This window comes from Bos taurus, chromosome 3 (assembly GCF_002263795.3).
Source record: "Bos taurus isolate L1 Dominette 01449 registration number 42190680 breed Hereford chromosome 3, ARS-UCD2.0, whole genome shotgun sequence".
Lineage (NCBI taxonomy): Eukaryota > Metazoa > Chordata > Mammalia > Artiodactyla > Bovidae > Bos > Bos taurus.
The window spans coordinates 57545795-57563912 of record NC_037330.1 but is presented as its reverse complement, the minus strand read 5'-3'; the positions used below and the strand labels follow the sequence as shown (position 1 = coordinate 57563912).

The window sequence follows — 18118 nt, the reverse complement described above, 5'->3', positions numbered from 1 at the left end:
CCAATGAATATTCAGGACTAATTTCCTTTAGAATGGACTGGTTGGATCTCCTTGTAGACCTAGGGACTCTCAAGAGTCTTCTCCAATGCCACAGTTCAAAAGTATCAATTCTTTGGCATGCAGCTTTCTTTATAGTCCAACTTTAACACCCATACATGACTACTGGAAAAACCATAGCTTTGACTAGTTGGACCTTTGTTGGCAAAGTAATGTCTCTGCTTTTTAATATGCTGTCTAGGTTGGTCATAGCTTTAGTCAAGAAAAAGGAAATCGGTGATATTTTCTCCAGGTATTAAAAGGAGAACCCTCAAATTACACAGCAGCTGATGCTTTGGCATAATGAAAATTATTTCCTCTATTGATCCTGCTCTTGAGAAACCAATGCTATGATAAGGACACAACTTTCAAACCTCATTTTTCCCAACTAGAATTTTCTTGGCAGTAAGAACCATGTCATTAGTCCAAACATACCGAAGTTTCCCTTGACTAAGAAAGTATAAAACACCTTCTTAGATCTACTTTTAATGTACATATATCAGATGAGCTTTTCCTATAGTTGGCATTAAAGTTAGGTCTGTCACTTAAATTTATTAACTGGAAATGTCTCCTTTTTTTTTTTTTTGGCTAGATTGGTGTTTGGAAATACAGCCTACAAGCAAGCTCCCAAACCCTAACTTTGACTGTCACCTCCCGTGCATCAAGTGCTACTTTGCCTCCAGTTACAGTGACCTCTAAAATGAACAAAGACACAGGCAAATTCCCTAGCCCTATGGTAGTTTATGTAAAGATTCACCAAGGAACCAAGCCAATTCTCAGGTCCAAGGTCACAGCACTAATAGAATCAGTGGATGGGAAAACAGTTACCTTGGAATTATTGGACAATGGAGCAGGTAACCACCCCAGGAACTGGACACATTTTTCTTTTCCAGGAAACAACCAAGCAACAGCAGGAGGGCATATTGTGGTGAGGAGTCCAGCACTGGGGTTGTGGTTGGGAGGGCTCTCTGCCTCCCTACAACTCCTATATTTCAAAATGTTGGGAAACATGAGAAGAGCTTGCCTTTAGCTTCTATAAAGTGCAAAAAAGTTGTCAGTGAGCATTCCAACCCTCTCAGAAAAGGAAAGGAGGAAAATTAATAGCTATTTTGTGTTAGGAGTTTGTGATGGATGGATAGATAGATCTTCATTTCTTATCTTCACCACACACTTTTGAGGTGTTATGATCCCTACATTACAGATGAAGAAAGAGGCTTTAACATTTGGAAAGCAGCAGAGAAGGAACTTGACTATTCACTATAAAACAAGTAAATTTATTAAAACAAATTCTGTAAATGAATTTTCTACCTAAACCTATCCTCGGTAAAAGTCATAAATTTTAAGGAAATAAACATACAACACTTTTTGTCACCAGTAACATACAGTAATTCAATTCAGTTCAACAGATACTTATTGAGAGGTTACTTTGTGCTATGTTGGATGTAACAGAGACACATGACTTGATTGCTGATTTCAAAAAGAAAGACAATTCAGGAGGACAAGATGTGTGCATTTGAAATTACACACACAAAGTGGTGAAAGAAGTATACCTCATCCTTAACACAGTCAAATCCTAATTCCTTCATTAATTCCTTCATTTCTCTGTCAAGGTGCTGATGCTACTAAGGATGATGGTATCTATTCAAGGTACTTTACAGCTTATGACACAAATGGTAGATACAGTGCAAAAGTGTGGGCTCTGGGAGGAGTCAACACAGCCTCTCAGAATGCATCACCCCAGCGAAATGGAGCCATGTACATACCTGGCTGGATTGAGAATGGTGAGTAATCTATAACAACATCCTTGCCTTGAGTAAAAGGCTTGGAATCAAGGGAAAACCAAAACCTGAGAGAATGGTGCAGAATTAAATCAGTTTCTCAACCTTGCCATTACTGACATTTTGGTCACATAATTCTTTATTGTGGAGGGCTGTCCTGTGCATTGTGAGATGTTTAGCAACACTTCTGGCCTCTATTTACTAGACATCAGAAGCAGCCCTCACAGTCATGACAATCAAACATATGTCCAGACATCATTCACTGTTCTCTAGGTAACAACATAGCACCTATTAAGCCATCAGATTGAGTATAGATTTTGACTGCCTTGGTTCAATTCCAGCCTTCTACCAGATAAAGTATTTTAGGTACTCTCTTGTGCTTTGTCTGCCTCACTTGTAAAATAGGAAATAATAGTAACTACCTCATGGAATGGTTATGATGAATAAATAAGAAAATGCATCTAAATAAGCTATTGCTGGTAAACAACAATGCCACTGATTGAACAGGTCAGGGGTTTTTAGAATTTCAGGATGACTTTTATACAAATTTTCAGCAAGAATGTGAAGCAAATTGGAATTGCTACATTAACTAGATTTCCATACATTCACTGAGAAAATCAAGTCTTTCAAAAGCACACAATTTTAGAACGCCTAACATAAAACATTTTGTGAGACACTACAGTCTAATAGGGAGAAGGCAATGGCTCCCCACTCCAGTACTGTTGCCCGGAAATCCCATGGATGGAGGAGCCTGGTGGGCTACAGTCCATGGGGTTGCTAAGAGTCAGACACGACTGAGTGACTTCACTTTCACTTTCCACTTTCATGCCTTGGAGAAGGAAATGGCAACCCACTCCAGTGTTCTTGCCTGGAGAATCCCATGGACAGAGAAGCCTGGTGGGCTGCAGTCCATGGGGTCACACAGAGTCGGACACGACTGAAGCGACTTGGCAGCAGCAGCACAATCTAATAAGAAAGATAAAACACAAATATGGAGAGAAAGAGAAAAATTCAAAGAATAAATAATCAAGGCAATTCTTGAATCCCAGCTAAATGATTAAGAAATAAATAGGAAAGACAATAAAACCCACAGTATTACCTAGGTGGAAGAGACTGCTTGAAGAAGTCTGAGAAGGTTTAAAGCAGAGGTAGTATTTAAACTGATGTTGTGGCTGGTTAAGATTAGGATAAGGTAGTAGGATAGCAAAAACATAGGATAGGGTGGGAAGTGGAAGGGAGGTTCAAGAGGGAAAGGATTTCTGTATAGCTATGGCTGATTCATGTTGACATACAGCAGAAGCCAACACAATATTGTAAAGCAATTATCCTCCAATTTAAAATTTAAAACACACACACAAAATCAACTCCAGGACAGGTATATTTATAAAAAACAAATTGTGGAAGCTATGCCACTAAATATCCAGGAAATAAATATATGTGAGATAAAGAACTATGATTCTCTTTGCTTTTCCCCCTCTGATGTGACCTGATTTAGGAGCTTTACAACAAATAAAGTAAGTTTTGAGTGTGGGAAGAAAGAAGGGAAGTGTAAGAAGAGGGCAACTCAATGACAAAACAGAGGGAAGTATAGCCATTTCATGGTGTTATCTGTCTTAACTGAAGGATTTTTTAATGCAGGTGAAGTAAAATGGAATCCACCAAGACCTGAAATTAACAAGGATCAAGGCAAGCAAGTATGTTTCAGCAGAACGTCCTCGGGAGGTTCATTTGTGGCCACTGATGTTCCAAAGGCCCCCATACCTGATCTCTTTCCACCATGTAAAATCACTGACCTGAAGGCAAAAATCGAAGGGGACAATCTCATTAATCTGACTTGGACGGCTCCCGGGGATGATTATGATCATGGAAGAGGTAAGCTGAATGTGGTATGGACCCTGTAAAGGAGGTTAGCAGCCAAGCAGAGGGGCAGACGGTGGGAGGCAGGCAGGTGTGCTGTGATGCATGTTGAGGGCAGAAGGCAGGAGGGACCTGGGATGTCCTCTGAAATGACAGTTTAAGACTTTTAAACATGAGAAGTTTGGAATCTGAACAACTGGCCTATATAGGTGTAAGATATTTAAACCAGGAATAGGCAATCCTCAGTTTTTTTTCTGAAATCTTGCCAAGCTGTGCTTTAATAGACCTCATTTTCAGTAATGTCTCTTGGAGAGAACTGGGAATAGAGCATAGATACTGTGGACCAGAGCTGTCCTTTGGAAGAAACCTCAGATTTTTTCTCTCAAAGTATGGTCTGTGGATTGCAGCATGGGTATCACATGAATGCTAGTTAGAAGTGTAGAACTGGGTCTAGTGAACCAGAATCTGCATTTTAAGATCCCTGGATGATGTGTGTATACATTCAAGTTTGAGAAGCACAAATAATAAAATAATAAGCAGTAATTATCTCCTCTCTCAGTCAGATGCTATGGCCAGAAATAATTACCTAAGCTTTAAGTCAAGCCTGATCCAGTTTTACATTTATTACTCTGTCAGAATACAAAAGGGCACAGGATATAAAAATTAAAATGTAAAAAAAAAAGATACTAGTGCTTATAAAAATGGACCATCAATTTATTTATTCATTGGTATTTTATAGTATGATATTGTTTCTAATAGATTTTTAAAAACTTTGACTTGCGGATTACAAATCACATCCTTTTTTTAAATTATGTTTTAGCTGACAAGTACATCATTAGAATAAGCACAAATATTCTTGAGCTCAGAGACAAGTTCAATGAATCGCTTCAAGTGAACACTACTGATCTCATCCCAAATGAGGCCAACTCAGAGGAAGTCTTTGTGTTTAAACCAGAAACCATCACTTTTACAAATGGCACGGATCTCTTCATTGCTATACAGGCTGTTGATGAGGTCAGCCTGAAGTCAGAAATCTCCAACATTGCACAAGTATCTTTGTTTATTCCGCCAGAGATTCCTCCAGAGAAACCAAGTCCTTCTCTTCCTTGTCCTGATATTAGTATCAACAGCACCATTCCTGGTATTCACATTTTAAAAATTATGTGGAAGTGGCTAGGAGAATTACAAATTTCCTTGGGTTGAGTTTTCCTGAGATAAATCATTCATCCTTCTTTTGATTACAAAAATTCATAGAATGTATTTTAGATTTCCTGTATGAGGCAATTTAATGAAATAAAATACTAAAAACTGGGTACACATGCATAAAAAGTATGTATTCAAATCCAAAAATTTAACCATTGTTCACTTATTATTTGAGTACAGAAAGAAGGGGTGCTTGCATCAATAAATGGAACTATGTTTAATTTGATTTGAGGAACTTTGCCAGTTATAAAAGAACATGTAATTACATTGAAATATGCCAGAAATGCCCAACTAGGTCAAACTATTTAAATATAAAAGGCATGTTCAATATTATATAGCAACATAAATGGGAAAAGAATTTGAAAATGAATAGGTACATGAATATGTATAACTGAATTACTTTGCTTTACATCTGAAACTAACACATTGCTAATCATCTATACTCCAAAACAAAATAAAAAGTTAAAAATAAATAAATAATATGAAGTTCATGACTTGTTATAGAAGAGATTTGGACCAACATTACCAGGATTATATATTCTTTTTCTCTAGATTTGGGCAAAGATGATGCATTTAAGAAAGAGATTGCACTGTAGCTTCCCTGATGGTTCATCTGGTAAAGAATCCTCCCACAACACGGGAGACCTGAGTTCAATCCCTGGGTTTGGAAGATCCCCTGGAGAAGGGAATGGCTACCCTCTCCAGTATTCTGACCTGGAGAATTCCATGGACTGTATAGTCCATGGGGTCGCAAAGAGTTGGACACGACTGAGCGACTTTCACTTTCACTTTGCATTGTGGAATGAAATAGCAGCATGGTAAAGGCTCCAAAGGCACAGAAATGTATGCAATGTGCATGCAATTATGAGTCAAAGATGCCCAAAGCCACAGTGGTGGCACGTGCAGTAGACAAGTAGGTTCAGGCCAAGTGTGAAGGAAAGTGATTGAGAAACATTTACTGTATACTTTGTGCCAAGTGTTCTACTAATGCCTTATATGCATTATCTTATGTAATGCAATTCAGTTCATTCAACAAATATTCATCAGCTGACTACTACATTCCAGGCTTATGCTAGGTCCTGAATACAAACAGATGAGTAAGATTTGGCTTTTTTCTTACAGGCAATAAGGAACATGTGAGGATAAATCAGGAGTACTATCTATGACTGAGTAGTGTGGGGAGGGAGGTTTTGGGAACTACGTGAAGGACTAAACAAAACTGGAAGAGGGTACGGTCATGACAGATGAAAGGGGAAGGGGAAGAAAAGGGAAGAAGGACAAATAGACTTAGCAATATGACAGTTCCCATCAAGGACTAATCAAACATTCCAGTGCCTCCAAGGGCAAGTATTCTTGTAACGTGGTTTCAAATTCCCAGTTTATTAGCACAATGAGTTTAATGTTCAAGTGACTCTCTGAAAACAAAACATCTAGAAGATTGTTTCTACATAGACTTTAGATTTATTTCTTTATTTATAGATATTCTTAAAAGGAAGATTCAAAAATTTCAAAATAGGACTTGAGGCACCTTAAAGATACATACAATAAGTATGTTTAAAAATTAAGAAAATAAAGAAATGGGAAAAAGTGAAAGTGTTAGTCACTCAGTTGTGTCTGACTCTTTGAGACCCCATAGACTGTAGCCCACCAGGCTTCTCTGTCCATGGGATTCCCCTGGCAAGAATACTGGAGCGGGTTACCATTCCCTTCTCTAGGGGATTTTCCTGATCCAGGGATCAAACCCAAACCTCCTGCATTGCAGGTGGGATTCTCAATGATCTAGCCACCAGGGAAGCCCGGAAGAAAGTAAATATATGATAAAAAACTACAGGAAACTTTAGCATATCCAAAGTCAAATATAATGTTCTGTTCAATTGCTGTCCCCAGGTCACACATTTATGTTGAGCATCCAAGCAGGCATAACAAAGATTAACAGGCTACAGTGAAAAAAAAAAAAAAAAGGTTCAAGAAGAGCATGACTTTCTCTGTTTGAGACCCAAGTGAAGTTTTATCTACAGGTCCTCAGTGAATTAGGGTACTGTGATGTTAAGGACAGCAGCTTCAGAAACATCCATATAATAATCACAACAAGTTTAATATAGCACTGATCAAAGCATCCTTCACGTAATCATTCTTCACTGTGGGGTTACAACACACTTCAGCATTGTACAGGAAAGACTATTATACAGGGGCCCAAGCAATGCAAAACTAACAAATAGTTCTTGGGTTTGCTCCAAACACAAAATCTGAAATGAATGGATTGTATGTCCTTTAGTCTAAGAAAGACTAGTTTTTCTTATGTATCAGTTCAGTTCAGTTCAGTTGCTCAGTCGTGTCCGACTTTTTGTGACCCCATGAGTCGCAGCACGCCAAGCCTCCCTGTCCATCATCAACTCCCGGAGTTCACTGAGACTCACGTCCATTGAGTCAGTGATGCCATCCAATCGTCTCATCTTCTATCGTCCCCTTCTCCTTCTGCCCCCAATCCCTCCCAGCATCAGAGTCTTTTCCAATGAGTCAACTCTTCTCATGAGGTGGCCAAAGTACTGGAGTTTCAGCTTTAGCATCATTCCTTCCAAAGAAATCCCAGGGCTGATCTCCTTCAGAATGGACTGGTTGGATGTCCTTACAGTCCAAGGGACTCGAAAGAGTCTTCGCCAACACCACAGTTCAAAAGCATCAATTCTTCGGCGCTCAGCCTTCTTCACAGTCCAACTCTCACATCCATACATGACCACTGGAAAAACCATAGCCTTGACTAGACAAACCTTTGTTGGCAAAGTAATGTCTCTGCTTTTCAATATGCTATCTAGGTTGGTCATAACTTTTCTTCCAAGGAGTAAGCGTCTTTTAATTTCATGCTGCAGTCACCATCTGCAGTGATTTGGAGCCCAGAAAAATAAAGTCTGACACCGTTTCCACTGTTTCCCCATCTATTTCCCATGAAGTGATGGGACCAGATGCCATGATCTTCGTTTTCTGAATGTTGAGTTTTAAGCCAACTGTTTCACTCTCCTCTTTCACCTTCATCAAGAGGCTTTTTAGTTCCTCCTCACTTTCTGCCATAAGGGTGGTGTCATCTGTGTATCTGAGGTTATTGATATTTCTCCCGGCAATCTTAGTTCCAGCTTGTGCTTCTTCCAGCCCAGCGTTTCTCATGATGTACTCTGCATAGAAGTTAAATAAGCAGGGTGACAATATACAGCCTTGACGTACTCCTTTTCCTATTTGGAACCAGTCTGTTGTTCCATGTCCAGTTCTAACTGTTGCTTCCTGACCTGCATACAGATTTCTCAAGAGGCAGATCAGGTGGTCTCGTATTCCCATCTCTTTCAGAATTAGAACAGCAGAGAGTTCAGAGGCTAGAAATATTGTAATATCCTAAAATTCATTACTGTTCAGTTCTAAAATTCAGTACCGTTTGTTGAGTACACATCCAGGTACTTTCCCAACCAACTAGACAGAAGATCAGACTGTAGTCTTTTTCTGAAAGTTATGAAACCAAACTAGGTTGCTTCCACGTCCTAGCTATTATAAACAGTGCTGCAATGAACATGGGGGTACATGTGTCTCTTTAAATTCTGGTTTCCTCAGTGTGTACGCCCAGCAGTGGGATTGCTGGGTTGTTTGTCAGCCTATTTCCAGTTTTTTTAAGGAATCTCCACACTGCTCTCCATAGTGGCTGTACTACTTTGCATTCCTACCGACAGTGTAAGAGGGTCCCCTTTTCGCCACACCCTCTCCAGCATTTATTGTTTGTAGACTTTTTGATGGCAGCCATTCTGACCAACATGAGATTGTACCTCATTGTGGTTTTGATTTGCATTTCTCTGATCAGCAGATGAATGGATAAGGAGGTTGTGGTATATATACACAATGGAATATTACTCAGCTATAAAAAAGAACACATTTGAGTCAGTTCTAATGAGGCAGATGAAACTGGAGCCTATTATACAGAGTGAAGCCAGAAAGAGAAATACCAATACAGTATGTTAACACATATATATGGAATTTAGAAAGATGGTAACAATGACCCTATATTCAAGATAGCAAAAAAGACACAGATATAAAGAACAGACTTTTGGACTATGTGGGAGAAGGCGAGGGTGGGATGATATGAGAGAATAGCATTGAAGCATGTATATTACCATATGTAAAATAGATGACCAATGCAAATGCAATGCATGAAGCAGGGCACCCAAAGCTGGTGCTCTGGGACGACCCAGAGGGATGGGGTAGGGAGGGAGGCAGGAGGGGGGTTCAGGATGGTGGGACACATGTACACCCATGGCTGATTCATGTTAATATATGGCAAAACCCACCACAATATCATAAAGTAATTAGTAATTAGGCTATTTAATTAGCCTTAAATAAATTAATTAAAAAAAAAACTAGGGCACACACTTGGCTAGAGGACCTGCCCCATATGGACAAATGGGTGGGTCTGAGGCCCCAATTCAGCCCCATAAAATATGGCTGCCATGGGTTTAGCCTGGAGAATTTCTAGGATGTCACTCATTGAGACTGCAGTTTCCCATTTGGGTGAATTTAATGGGATGTACCTTGGGATACATTGAGGAACTGCATAGAAATGTATGATGTTACTTCAGGGAAAGGAGGTAAATGTCAGCATGTAGCTAAGACAAAGTAGAGAACAGCAGAAAAAAACATTCTTATGTACTCTGGATTATAAAGCAGATCATTGCAAAATGGGTCTGGATTGTCATATGTGATTAAAAAAACAAACCAACAAAAACAAAATCTTGCTTTATGCCATCATAACCCCACAATGATCTTAGTTTTGTTTTTAGTTTCTGATAGGTCAATTAAGTGGGTGGGTAAATCTGATAAATATATTCTAGGCATTGGTCACCTTGGATTTTCAAATAAAAGCTGTGTCCTACCTAGACTTTCTCATCTAGAACCACGGTTTTATCTTGCTTCCTCTCCCTCCTTCACTTAACTGAGCCTAAACTCTTATTGGAAGACTTCCTTTTTTCTAGAAGAGGCTGCAACTTCTCCCAATATCCAAGTATCAGGGTTTGGCTGAGAGAAGTACTTTCTGCACTCCCCTCTGCAACTTCTGAACTAGGTCATTACTCCTATGGTATCATTTTTAAGTCTCCATCCTTCACCATTGATCTATGCCATCATTCATCCCTTATTTTCGCTGTTATCTACCAATCTCACCCAAGACACTCTTGCTCTCTTACCCCTTAAAATCATTCTGCCTGGTATCAGAATCTGTATGAAATAGTCAATCAATATCTTAGCTTCAAAATTCCTTGATCTTAACCCCATCTCCACTAATGTTACCAAACTATTGGATTGGATCATAAATAAAAAAGGGAGAATATTGCAATTCCATATGGTTTGACCTAATACTTTCAAGGCCACAATCTAGACAATATTAAGCATATTATGTGCCTGAAGCATTCATTTATCCACTTGACATATATTTTAAAGTACCTACACTGTATCTGAATCACTCTGTTAGAGGACAAGTATAAATGGATAAGCAACCCAGGTATGGTTTTTATTCTCAAGAATTTTACAGCCAGTCAGCATGTAAACAAGCAAGTAGACAATTAACATACACAGTATATTGGCACTACTTTAGGGAAAACATCTCTTTCAAGAATCCATGGTTTGGTAACTAATCCACACGTAGTATCTGACAGAGGGAGCGATGCTTCCACTTTCATAATGTCTGGTTATAAGTATAAAATAAAGAGGGAAAACCAACAAAAGAAAAGGAAAAAAAATAATCCTAATCAAATTTCTGTTTCTGCTAATATTACTACATTTTACATGTTGGGACCTATTTCTTTTCATTTGCTCATTGATAGTTTTTGAGATCAATGCCAGCAAGAGAATTAGAGACAGGGAATATAAACACTATGTTTTTAAAAATTGTACTTAAAAAAACTACCTGACATATGGCCTCAATGGATTCCACCTGCCTCAACAATTTTACAGTTTAGACTTTTGAAGAAATGCCAAAATGTTTCCAAAGAACAAGCTTTCCAAAGTGTGTTTGTTAGAATGATTCATTAAAACAAATAAAGACTAATTAACAAAACAGAGTTCAACGAGGCTTATAGGAAAATGTCACAGAAACAAAGATGACAATCCAGGAAAGAACTTAATAATGAGAACGGGAAATTCATTTAATTAGAAAGCCTAAGAAATGCACAATTATCATAATTGAGAAAAATAAAAATTTTACCTAGTTCCCCGCATACAGTGCTAAAAGGGAAACATTAAAAGGTTCTTCTTAGTGTATTTTAACTATCATAGAGATAAATATTGTCCTAAATTTTAAAGTAATTCCAAATTCATTAGGAAAAAAGACAAAAAGCATATGAGGAACTGCAGAATGAACAGCACAATTCAAATTGCAGAGGGCACACCAAGCTCATGCATAATTCTGGCAGTCACTGAACCTCAGCTAATCTGACTCACAGGGCATGGCTGTGGGACCCAAGGCAGCACTTTAGGGATCCAGGCAATCAGTCTATTTAGAGCAAGGCCTTAGTATCTGGGGATTGGAAAGCAGAATACCACCACTGTCACTATCACTCTTCCCACCAGGGGTTAAAGAAGAGGTAGAGGTGTAGGGCAGGCGGGGGTAAGCAGGGCCTTGTCCAAGAAGAGAACGGTGCTACCTTAGAACATCATTGTGGAGCTAGTGGCAAAGAACTTGCCTGCCAATGCACGAGACAGGAATTCAATTCCTAGAACCAGAAGATCCCCTGGAGAAGGGCATGGTAACCCACTGCAGTTTCTTGCCTGGAGAATACCATGGACAGAGGAGCCTGGTGGGCTACAGCCCATAGATCTGTGAAGAGTCGGACATGATTAAAGTGGCCGAGTACACACTGGGCTTTTACTAAGTTTCAGGCACTAAGTGCTTTACATATTCACATCCAGAACCTCCCCTAATATTTAAGAGGCCTGAGGCAAAATTAAAAGTGGAGATCAACATATATAAATCAGGCTAACAAGCTATTAAATGTGTTTATCTCCTGTCTAGACAACACTTTCAAAATGACTTGAAAGCCCAGATTCAAATTTGCAATTATTAGACCGTTCTCAATGTCATGCTGATACATGGCTGCTCAAGAACAGACGGACCATGGGGCCCCCATTTTTCTTCTTACTGTCCCCAACTCCAGTCCTCACTTGAGGGACCTCATGTACATATGTGTGGCCTCCCTCAACCCACACAACACATCAATTCAATAGCTGTCCTTTGTACTCTCAAGCCTAGAAATGCACACACCCTGATTTGATGCAACCTGTCTTGGGGAGACCTGACCCTGGCACCCCAGTTAGTTCTAGCCAACGCAGACTGTGGAAGCAGGATCAGTTATTTATCAGGAGATTTCAGGTCCAGGCATGTGTAGTGTGTTCTAGAAGAAGGGGAGGGGGCCACTCACTGGATGGGCACAATCTCGGCCTTGTGGACTCCTTACACCATAGGATGGACCAGCTACACAATTTGGAGAACCAAGTACAAAATGAAAATGCAGGATCCCTTGTTTAAGCAGAAGTAAAAAGTAATATTATTAAAGCTACTAAAATATAAAGCTTTTTTCTTTTTTCCATAGCCTTTCTTTACTTGTCATGGTAATTTTATTTGTAATTTAAAGTTGTTCTAAATTTGAAAAATTACAATTATAAAGTATTCATGTGACATTTACTATTTATCTTTACATCATGCAATGCTAGTTCTAAATGCACATATAAGAACATTTAACTTGTATGTAGAATATACAACTCATATTTTAAAACTCATACATGCATATGTGTTTCATTCTTGCCAAAATACTGAAAACAATGCACAAAACTAACTTTTAACTGTTTTTACTTCATATCTTGCCTGCCAGACACTCTCCACCTTTGGCTCACTGGTGAGTAAGGAAGGACTGAAAGGAAAAGGAACTATGGGATGTTCTATTTTCCCTTTTCCTTCTGAATCATCATTATCAATATAAGTAGTTGACTAACAAAGGAAAATGGAGAAGGAAATGGCAATCCACTCCAGTATTCTTGCCTGGAGAATGCCATGGACAGAGGAGCCTGGTGGATATAGTCCATGGGGTCACAAAGAGTTGGACACTACTGAGTGACTAAGAAGCAACAAAGGGAAATAACATGAATAAGAAAGGATATGATAGTTTCTTGGTTGCTTGTGTTTCTTGGAGTGTCATTGCCTTCCTTCTGCATTCAAAGTTCTGGATTAAACTGAAAGCACAGCCTTTCCAGGCTGTTAGGGCACTGTCTACTGAGATAAAACAGTGGAAACAGTGTCAGACTTTATTTTGGGGGGCTCCAAAATCACTGCAGATGGTGACTGCAGCCATGAAATTAAAAGATGCTTACTCCTTGGAAGGAAAGTTATGACCAACCTAGATAGCATATTCAAAAGCAGAGACATTACTTTGCCAACAAAGGTCCGTCTAATCAAGGCTATGGTTTTTCCAGTGGTCATGTATGGATGTGAGAGTTGGACTGTGAAGAAAGCTGAGCGCCGAAGAATTGATGCTTTTGAACTGTGGTGTTGGAGAAGACTCTTGAGAGTCCCTTGGACTGCAAGGAGATGCAACCAGTCCATTCTGAAGGAGATGAGCCCTGGGATTTCTTTGGAAGGAATGATGCTAAAGCTGAAACTCCAGTACTTTGGCCACCTCATGAGAAGAGTTGACTCACTGGAAAAGACCCTGATGCTGGGAGGGATTGGGGGCAGGAAGAGAAGGGGATGACAGAGGATGAGATGGCTGGATGGCATCACTGACTTGATGGATGTGAGTCTCAGTGAACTCCGGGAGTTGGTGATGGAGGCCTGGTGTGCTGCGATTCATGGGGTCGCAAAGAGTCGGACACGACTGAGCGACTGAACTGAATTGAACTACTTAGATAAAATATGTTTATCCTGTATTCACTTTGAGTCTCACTGAAATCCAACACTTTGTGAGCTCACCTGAATTTGTGCTCATGGATCTCATGAATGCTATATGTAAAGGAAGTGGCAAGAAATGGTGGGCACACATACATCTTCCCATCAGACTCTACTTATAAAAAATAAGTTCAAAGGAAAAAATGACTAAGAATTTTAGGACAACTACAGCAGAGCATTGAGTCAAGTGTATGACTTTTCTGAATCCAGGGCCATATGTGATGACTACACAAGTCTCACACCCATGAAGCTAGCCTGGGGGAGGCACAGCCAGCAAACGGCAAGTGCAGGGACCTCTAAAGAGAAAGGATGTCATATCAAAGTTGGTACAGACAGGCAACTAGGGCTTAAGAGTTCAGGAATCTGCCTGTAGTCTCAGTTGGTAAGTGATTTAAGTAATATTTAAGCCATCAGATCAGATCAGTCACTCAGTCGTGTCCGACTCTTTGTGACCCCATGAATTGCAGCACGCCAGGCCTCCCTGTCCATCACCAACTCCTGGAGTTCACTCAGACTCACGTCCATCGAGTCAGTGATTCCATCCAGCCATCTCATCCTCTGTCGTCCCCTTCTCCTCCTGCTCCCAATCCCTCCCAGCATCAGAGTCTTTTCCAACAAGTCAACTCTTCGCACGAGGTGGCCAAAGTACTGGACATTAATCTCTTAAATAAATTTACTGCACTTCCTCCTGAAAAAGAAGACCAGTTGCATAAACTGGGCCAATAGTGTACAAGCCTCAGATTTTCAGGTATTCTTTCTCCCATGGCCAAGAAGCATTTCTGGGTGAGTTCTTCGGCAGGCTGATTCTAGAAACATAACTGCATTTATAATAATACTATTCATAAAACATTAGCTTGATGAAAAGAGAAGATGCAAGCAATTTTTCTTAGTAGTAATAATTAGAATACATAGAATAATAAGCATAACAAGAAAAATGATTATTATATAATACTAACAAAAAGAATAGCTAACATATATTTGTGTGTGTGTGATAAAGTCGCCAGTGGTGTCTAACTCTTTGTGACCCCTTGGACTGTAACCTATCAGGCTCCTCTGTCCATGGAATTCTCCAGGCAAGAATACTGGAGTCTGTTGGCATTCCCTTCTCCAGGGTATCTTCCTACCCAGGGATCAAACCCAAGTCTCCTGCATTGTAGACAAATTCTTTACTGACTAGGCTACCAGGGATAACACTTACTAAGTATCAGGTACTGCTCTGAGAGCTTCTGCTATATTAGCCCATTTTTATTTCACAGAAACCCCTTGAGTTTGGTAATATTATTATTCACATTTACAAATTAGAAAACTGAGGTAAAGAAGTTCCAACAAGTTTAGTAAGGTCACACAGTTGATTAGAGATAGAGTCAGCAGTTTGAACCCAGAATTGTTTGTTTGTTTCCTGTGTTTTTTGATCATAAAATGGGGAAAATATAAAGTTTATTAATATTCAAACTGACTATATTAATATAGTGTGGCCTTTTATTGAAGCATGGTTAATTTATGGTGTATTAATTTTGGGTGTATAGCAAAGTGGATCAATTATATATATTCCAACCCAAAGAAAGGCAATGCCAAAGAATGCTCAAACTACCGCACAATTGCACTCATCTCACACGCTAGTAAAGTAATGCTCAAAATTCTCCAAGCCAGGCTTCAGCAATATGTGAAGCGTGAACTTCCTGATGTTCAAGCTGGTTTTAGAAAAGGTAGAGGAACCAGAGATTAAATTGCCAACATCCGCTGGATCATGGAAAACAAGAGAGCTCCAGAAAAGCATCTATTTCTGCTTTATTGACTATGCCAAAGCCTTTGACTGTGTGGATCACAATAAACTGTGGAAAATTCTGAAAGAGATGGGAATACCAGACCACCTGATCTGCCTCTTGAGAAATTTGTATGCAGGTCAGGAAGCAACAGTTAGAACTGGACATGGAACAACAGACTGGTTCCAAATAGGAAAAGGAGTACGTCAAGGCTGTATATTGTCACCCTGCTTATTTAATTTATATGCAGAGCACATCATGAGAAATGCTGGACCGGAAGAAACACAAGCTGGAATCAAGATTGCCGGGAGAAATATCAATAACCTCAGATATGCAGATGACACCACCCTTATGGCAGAAAGTGAAGAGGAACTAAAAAGCCTCTTGATGAAAGTGAAAGTGGAGAGTAAAAGTAGGCTTAAAGCTCAACATTCAGAAAATGAAGATCATGGCATCTGGTCCCATCACTTCATGGGAAATAGATGGGGAAACAGTGAAAACAGTGTCAGACTTTATTTTTCTGGGTTCCAAAATCACTACAGATGGTGACTGCAGCCATGAAATTAAAAGACATTTACTCCTTGGAAGGAAAGTTATGACCAATCTAGATAGCATATTCAAAAGCAGAGACATTACTTTGCCAACAAAGGTCCGTCTAGTCAAGGCTATGGTTTTTCCTGTGGTCATGTATGGATGTGAGAGTCGGACTGTAAAGAAGGCTGAGCACTGAAGAATTGATGCTTTTGAACTGTGGTGTTGGAGAAGACTCTTGAGAGTCCCTTGGACTGCAAGGAGATGCAACCAGTCCATTCTGAAGGAGATGAGCCCTGGGATTTCTTTGGAAGGAATGATGCTAAAGCTGAAACTCCAATACTTTGGCCACCTCATGCGAAGAGTTGACTCATTGGAAAAGACTCTGATGCTGGGAGGGATTGGGGGCAGGAGGAGAAGGGGACGACAGAGGATGAGATGGCTGGATGGCATCACTGACTCAATGGACATGAGTCTGAGTGAACTCTGGGAGTTGGTGATAGACAGGGAGGGCTGGCGTGCTGTGATTCATGGGGTCGCAAAGAGTCAGACACGACTGAGCAACTGATCTGATCTGATATATATAATGGGCTGGCTAAAAAGTTTGGTTTTAAATAAAAATAAAAGACCCATTTTCCATTTTCACCAAGAACTGTATTGAACAACATATTCACTAACTGAAAAAACTTTCTGGCCAAAACAATATTTAAACAATACACACACACACACACACACACACACACACACAGCACACAAATATATATGCATTGTTTTTCAGATTCTTTCCTCAGTCATGACTCAGACATGTCCTGAGTCATGTCCAACTCTGTGACCCCATGAACTGTATCACGCCAGGCTTCCCTGTCCATCACCAACTCCTGGAGTTCACCCAAACTCATGTCCATTGAATCGGTGATGCCATCCAACCATCTCATCCTCTATTGTCCCCTTCTCCTCCTGCCCCAAACACTCCCAGCATCAGAGTCTTTTCAAATGAGTCAGCTCTTTGCATCAGGTGGCCAAAGTACTGGAGTTTTAGCTTTAGCATCAGTCCTTCCAATGAACACCCAGGACTGATCTCCTTTAGGATAGACTGGTTGGATCTCCTTGCAGTCCAAGGGACTCTCAAGAGTCTTCTCCAACACCACAGTTCAAAAGCATCAATTCTTTGGTGCTCAGCTTTCTTTATACTCCAACTCTCACATCCATACATGACTACTGGAAAAACCATAGCCTTGACTAAGTGGACCTTTGTTGGCAAAGTAATGTCCCTGCTTTTCAATATGTTATCTAGGTTGGTCATAATTTTCCTTCCAAGGAGTGTCTTTTAATTTCATGGCTGCAATCACCATCTACAGTGATTTTGGAGCCCCAAAAAATAAAGTCAGCCACTGTTACCACTCTTTCTCCATCTATTAGCCATGAAGTGATGGGACTGGATGCCATAATCTTAATTTTCTGACTGTGGAGCTTTAAGCCAACTTTTCTGTAACAGGTTATTACAAGATATTGAAATAGCTCATTGTATTGAATACAGCAGTTTTGTTGTTTCTATTTTTCATATATTAGTGTGTATATGTTACTTTTAAATTCCTAATATACCTCCTCTCCTTTGCTAACCGTAAATTAGCTATGTCTGTGAGTCTATTTTGGATTTGTAAATGAGTTCATTTAAATAATTTTTTTAGATTCCACACAAAAGCGATATCATATGATACTTATCTTTGTCTCATTTGTTTCACTTAATATGATAATCTCTAGATCCATCCAAATGGCATTATTTTATTCTTTTTTATGGCTGAGTAATATTCCAGTTCAGTTCAGTTCAGTTGCTCAGTCATGTCTGACTCTTTGTGACCCCATGAATCACAGCACGCCAGGCCTCCCTGTCCATCACTAACTCCCGGAGTTTACTCAAACTCATGTCCAGCGAGTCAGTGATGCCATCCAGCCATCTCATCCTCTGTCATCCCCTTCTCCTCCTGCCC

General features: G+C 39.8%; 2 protein-coding genes across 2 annotated transcripts in view; one reads left to right on the top strand and one right to left on the bottom strand.

Moving 5' to 3' along the window:
* CLCA1 (chloride channel accessory 1) overlaps positions 1 to 5024 on the top strand; it is a 34080-nt gene extending 29056 nt beyond the window's left edge. The window contains exons 11-14 of the mRNA NM_001206176.2: positions 629 to 890; positions 1647 to 1817; positions 3453 to 3686; positions 4492 to 5024. Coding sequence (NP_001193105.1) covers positions 629 to 890; positions 1647 to 1817; positions 3453 to 3686; positions 4492 to 4874 — 1050 coding nt within the window. The 3' untranslated portion in view covers positions 4875 to 5024. The remainder of the gene's footprint in view (positions 1 to 628; positions 891 to 1646; positions 1818 to 3452; positions 3687 to 4491) is intronic.
* The window catches only part of ODF2L (outer dense fiber of sperm tails 2 like), a 399873-nt gene that overhangs the window by 150435 nt on the left and 231320 nt on the right, over positions 1 to 18118 (bottom strand). The gene's annotated exons all lie outside the window — the stretch shown is intronic.